Consider the following 6000-nt stretch of genomic DNA (forward strand, 5'->3'; position numbering starts at 1 on the left):
GTTGTTGTTGCTTTGTATGTCCCTCTCCCACGGTATAACCCCTGTTTTCACTCTATTTGATGTCGGTATAATTTGGGGAAGGGAAGGAAAAAAATGTTTAACTAGGGATACAGGTGGACCCACTGCAACAATGAGAAGTACAAGATGCTATGTCGAAAAACGAACTTTACAACTTTGGCGGCGGGAGGGGGAGGGAGGTGGGGGGAGTGTAGTTGAGGAGATGGGAGGGCAGGGATGGATGGTAGGGGAAAACCAAAGGAGGAGGCAACAATGCTGGATTAGAAATGCACTCCTGACCTGCTCATGTAACCGCAACCCCTCTGTACGGTATTTTCACAATAAAAACTTATTTAAAAGATTGAAACAATAAAGAAAGTAGTAGTTGGAAAGCCTTGCAGCCTCATCTTTCCCCAGATTCGCCACCTGTGAGCCCACTGGCGCTATGTCCTGGGACCTATTTATCCCCGGGGTTCCGACCGCCTTCGCCTCGACACCAGCGGTGCTCGCACAATCCATCGCCGTTCTGGGCTCGACTTCGGGAAGCTTCACCTTCACCTCGCTCGCCCCGCTCGCCCCCAACGCCGAGGAGCACTGGACCCAGCCCCAGGCCGGTGCCACACGCCCCGCACGGAGTGCATCTGGCCCGGCCCTCGGGTCCCATTCCAATGCAGGCGGCGGCGCCTGCCCCGCTTACCTGGATGGGCAAAGGCGCCCTGACGGCCGGCGCGGGCGACTTCAGCGCTTTCCCCGCGTCGTTAATTCGCTCCTCCGGCGGTGAGCGGGACCCGCGCGTCCTCCCGGGAAGGGGTCCAGGTGCGAGCCGCGCCGGGCCGGGCCCAGGGCTCGCCCTCTCCGCGGGGGTCACCTGGAGCACGGAGCAGCCAATCAGCGGCGCCGCCGGGTCTCCGCAGCCAATGGAAAGGCGGCGCGATGCGCTCCGGGGCTATAAGTGCGCGTGGGTGGCGGAGCGCGAGAGTGGTACGGGCGGGCGCCGCGGGCGGGCGGGATGCTCAGAGCCGCGGAGCCGCGGCCCGCGGAGGCCGAGGTCGAGGCGGAGGCGGCGGGACGCAGCCCGGACCCCGCGCCGCCCACCCCGTCCAAGCCGCTCACCTCCTTCCTCATCCAGGACATCCTGCGGGACCGCACGGAGCGGCGCGGCGGCGGCGGCGGCCGCCCGGGCAGCGCTCAGCCCCCGCGCCAGTCCGATCCCGGGCCCGACGGTGCGGCGGGACCCGAGGCTGGAAGAGGCCGCGTCCGGGCGCTGGAGGAGCCGCTGCGCGCCGGGCTCCGCGCCGCACCGGAGGAGACGAGGACCGAGCCCGGTAAGCCCGCGAGGCCCGGGGCGGCTGCCCGGGGAGGGAGATCGCCCCCCCCGCCCAAGGAGCTCCTGGAGGTCGGGGTGCACGGACGCGGGGCCCGCGGGTGCGGGCGGAGGGACCCCTGGTCCCAGCCGTGGCCGGACGCGTGCGCGCGCCTCGGGGATCAATCCCGAACCCCAGCGCGAGGAGCCCAGAGCGGGGCGGCCCGCGATGAAGGGCAGAGACTCTCCTTTGCTGCTCAGCCCCAGGAGCCATAAAAAGTCCCATCTGGGTGCTGCTTCTGAGTCTTCCGGAGGAAGAACGCCATGGGGATCTTTAGAGTTCGCTTCCTTTGCCATCGTTTTGCACGCAGCAACCTTATTCCTCTTTTTTGGGGGGGGGGGGGACAGGAGGGAGGGGTCGGTGATCACAGCTTGAGAAGGAACTGGCCATGCACCTTCCAGCCTCTCCTGGATACCTCCCCCCCAGCCCTGTCATCTTCCTCTACACCTCCCTGTCCCCTGCTCCCCCCTCCCCTCCAGACATCCAGGCCAGACTCCCCATTCTAACGTGTCCTCCACAAGATGACCGAGAGCCGGTCAGGGGGGCGGGGAGGGGGGAGGCAGATGAGTGGACAAGAGGAAGGGAGGAGGGCAAATGCAGTCCGAGTGTTCAGTGCACAGGGCACCCGGTAAGTTGAGGGGAGGGGTGGGGGTGGAAAGGGATGACACCGATCAAGATGCAATGTACTCCCAAACTAGTATGTTGACTTGAAATCCCTTTGTTCAACTGGAGGATTATTGAGACAGAGAGAGAAAAAAAAAAACCTTTAGAAGATGCATTGCGCTTTACAAACGGATATGTTGAATTGAAACCTCTTTGTACAGCGCCTTGAAAATAGATTTTTTTTAAAAATCTCTCACCAAAAAAAAAAAAACAAAAACAAAAAACAAAAAAGTTTGATTCTTGCTGATCGCCAGAAAATGAGAGGCCATAATATATGAATGCGCTTCTTCCTCACTCCCGAGAGCTTCTGACTCATGCGAAAATAGTGCAGTGTATCTAAGATAACCGTGGGCCGTTGGTTCACTCCCTGAAGAGATACCAGTGGATGGAATTCCACGCTGCCATGTAACGTTTCCCCCTCCCACCCTCCTCCCCTCTCTCTTTCCAGATAGGCATTTTGAGACTTATCTTTTGGGCTGTGAGCGTACCTCGGGCGCCTTACCAAGCCCTTCCCAGGCCACCAGGCAGCCACAGAAGCGATCTCGAGCAGCCTTCTCCCACACTCAGGTCATCGAGCTAGAGAGGAAGTTCAGCCATCAGAAGTACCTGTCAGCCCCTGAAAGGGCTCACCTGGCCAAGAACCTCAAGCTCACCGAGACCCAAGTGAAAATATGGTTCCAGAACAGACGCTATAAGACGAAGCGAAAGCAGCTCTCTGCTGACCTGGGAGACCTAGAGAAGCCTTCCTCCATGCCAGCCCTCAAAGAAGAGGGCTTCTCTCGGGCCTCCCTGGTCTCTGTGTACAACACCTACCCCTACTACCCCTACCTGTACTGTCTGGGCAGCTGGAGCCCTACTTTCTGGTAATGCCAACTGAGATGCCAACCGTGGATGGTCCCAAACTGTCTGTCCCCCGAGGAAAGTGAGGGGGCCTGAGGTCAGGGAGAGCTGGGGAGGAAGAGCTATGCACCCCCAGCCTGCTGGTGGTCCTTTATGGTGGACCAGTGACTCGCTTAGTGTTTAAATGGTTCCCCTTGGACATACTGTAGGTCACCTCTGTGACCTCCCTGTTTGGAGGAGAAAGATGGGAAATCCAGGCTTTTGTCAGTGCTTTTGCATGACTTTGGGTGAACAGCCATCTACACCCCTTCCTGAGCTGGCAGCAGCTCCCATCTCTTGGGTGATTGATTATCTACGCTGAAAAAAGCCAGCCTAAAGGAAGAAAGGGCAGCCAAGACACAGATGTCACCTACTGAATTAAACTGAAGTTCAAAAGCTTCTTGTTGGCCTTGGAATATGGCCAGGGTTTCTCTCTGTCCTTATAAAAGTGAGGGCGAATAGAGGGTCTCAAAAAAACCTATCATGCTCTGCAGGTTAGCAAGGGACACATGGGGGGGGGGGGGAAGCCGGGGGTGAGAGCATCAGCTTCTTGTTCCTCTTTCAGTAGCCTTCCAATGGAAGTATTTACAGGGTGGCCTAAGTAGAACAAGATGCACTCACTGTGAGTTTTACAGACAAGCTGTATAAACAGAGCTGACTGCAAGGAGGTGGGGCCATACCCAAAGCCTCTCCACCTGTCCAAGGAAGGGCTGAGGAGGGTCTCTGTGCTTCAAGCCAGGGCCATTGCCTTTTTTTTATAGTAAAAACTGAAAAGACCTTTGCCAATCCTCTCTGCCCTAGCTGGAGATTTCAGGCTAGGGCCGTGTGTGTGTGTGTGTGTGTGTGTGTGTGTGTGTGTGTGTGTGTGTGTGTGTGTGTGTGTGTGTGTGTGTGTGTGTGTGTGTGTGTGTGTGTGTGTGTGTGTGTGTGTGTGTGTGTGTGTGTGTTGGTACTGGGGCTTGAACTCAGGGCCAGAGTGCTTGCCCTTAGCTTTTTGCTCAAGGCTAGTGCTCTACCATTTGAGCCATACGTCCTCTTCTGGCTTCTTGCTGGTTAATGGGAGATAAGAGTCTCACGATTTTTCTGCCTGGGCTGGCTTTGAACCATGATCCTCAAATCTCAGCCTCCTGAGTAGCTAGAATCCCAGTCATGAGCCACAAGCACCAGGATTCAGGCTAGAGTTTATACTACATTCTGACAGAGATGACAGTTAGGGGAGGTAAGGCCTCTCCTTCCATTCTTTTTGTTTGTTTATTTTCTAAAAAGACCACACATAGGCAGGCTCTCTTTCAATCCAGCCTTCTTTACCTGAGACCTGAGCTTTCTCGTTTTCTCCCTTCCCCCTCTAAAAACTTTATCTTTCCTGGACTTAAAAAAAAGTAGGAGCAGACTTTGAATTGGTCAAAAGACATATTAAAAAAAAAAAGTAGCCTCCTTTATTTCTTCCCTTTAAAAATATACAGCATTAAATCGCAAATCCTATTTAAAGACCTGACAGCTCAAGAGGTCAGTGGAGCTTTTATAGGATTCTCTGCCAGCTGTGTTGTTACTGTTCAAAGTCTGAGAACCCCTGGGGATCTCTGCAGGCAGAGGGAAGAGGGAAAGGTTTCCACGTGGAAGCAAGAACATAGTGTCAGATGAAGAATCAGTAGGTAGGTGCCCTGGAGATCTCCAGAGGAGATGGAGGGTCCTGCTGAGGGAGGTCAGCCCAGATCACAGAGCAAGTGAAGAGGGCTGAGAGCACTTCGCAGGAAGAGGCTAAGGAAAAGAAATCTACCCCCCACCCCCAAAAAACACAATGTTATTGTGGTCTATCACCAGATAAGCCAACTGTCTAAATGCTTTGGGGATGTGCCCAGTGCCTCGTGATTTTAAAAAGAATGAGCAGCCAGCAGAAAAGAAATGTGGGTGATCATCCATTTCTACCCATCAGGAACTAACCTACAACTTTACTAGCAAGTTAAGTTCCCAAGGCCACAAAGTCTCCATTCCACCACTTAAATCTATGTGAAGGAAAAACCTGCACTTTCCTCCCCTTAACAGGGGCAGTTTATTGTTACTGCCCAAAGTCAGCTGATGGAAAGTTGGCAGGTTTTGCCCCCTTTTTCTATGGCTCAGGCTCTGTGGTGAAGTATTTGTTCATACCCTGTGCTGCTGAGCCCCACCTCACAGTGTAAAACTCGCAAAAGACACAGGAGCCCCAATTGTTTTCTCCTGTGGACACTTTCATCAAGACTAGTATTTAGGGGCAACTTCCTAATATTCAGTTCCCCCACCCCACCACTAAATCCTGCAGTTCTGTCAGGATTCAAACTTTTACTGGGATGCAGATTGTATTGGGGGGGAAGTGGTATTTAAAATTACTTATGAATTTCTCTTGCTCTTTACCCATTGAAAGTGGTCAGTCCACTCACACCTGAACTGGTAGGAACGCGAGTTGAAGAACTCATCCTTCGGTCTCTGTGGGGTGAATAAATAAATGGTGGTGCTCTGGATTATTTCACCTATTTCTCTCCTGTTTCATAAACGAGTTAACAAACCTTACTCTGAGCTGTATCATAAAAAGTCTGTGACTTCATGTTGAGCAAAGTGCCCCATCAAATTCTATTTTTCTATGTATTTTTGCAACATATGAGCATTTTTTAAAAATAAAATTTCCATGTCATTACTAGACACATCCATGTGTGATTTTTCAGACTCCTGGAAACTGTGTGTCATTTAACTTAACATATATTTCTGGCTATCATAGTCTCCCATCCTCAACCCATCTGCCATGCTAGGGCCTTCAAACTATTCAAAGCCCCAACTTTAGTGGCTAGCTGATGAAGGTCCTTTGTTTAGAAATGGGCCCACCCGGCTTCCTGGGAAGTCAAGAGGATGGAAAAGACTCCTTTTTTTTTTCTTTTTTTCTGTTGGTCATGGGGCTTGAACCTGGGCCTGGGGGCTATCCCTAAGCTCATTGGCTCAAGGCAAGCACTCTACCATTTGAACCACAGCACCACTTCCAGCTTTCTGGTGGTTAATTGGAGATAAGAGTCTCACAGACTTTCCTTGCCCAGGCTGGTTTCGACCCACGATCCTCAGATCTCAGCCTCCT

At 53.0% G+C, this 6000-nt stretch overlaps 1 protein-coding gene across 1 annotated transcript; it reads left to right on the forward strand.

Annotated features, from left to right (window-relative positions):
- The first annotated feature begins 1006 nt into the window (after positions 1-1006).
- On the forward strand, positions 1007-2891 carry Nkx3-1 (NK3 homeobox 1). The gene is made up of 2 exons (XM_042697864.1): positions 1007-1322; positions 2473-2891. Exons 1-2 carry the CDS (start codon positions 1007-1009, stop codon positions 2889-2891), a joined length of 735 nt encoding a protein of 244 aa, XP_042553798.1.
- The last annotated feature ends 3109 nt before the right edge of the window (positions 2892-6000 follow it).

Source organism: Dipodomys spectabilis, unplaced genomic scaffold, assembly GCF_019054845.1.
Source record: "Dipodomys spectabilis isolate Male_0828 unplaced genomic scaffold, ASM1905484v1 ptg000229l, whole genome shotgun sequence".
Classification (NCBI taxonomy): Eukaryota; Metazoa; Chordata; class Mammalia; order Rodentia; family Heteromyidae; genus Dipodomys; species Dipodomys spectabilis.

What these genes read in the sequence shown, in the direction of transcription:
- Nkx3-1 (XM_042697864.1), top strand. Translation starts at nt 1,007, where the DNA reads ATGCTCAGAGCCGCGGAGCCGCGGCCCGCGGAGGCCGAGGTCGAGGCG. An exon ending in GGAGACGAGGACCGAGCCCG is followed by an intron (nt 1,323 to 2,472) that starts GTAAGCCCGCGA and finishes CTCTCTTTCCAG; the next exon opens with ATAGGCATTTTGAGACTTAT.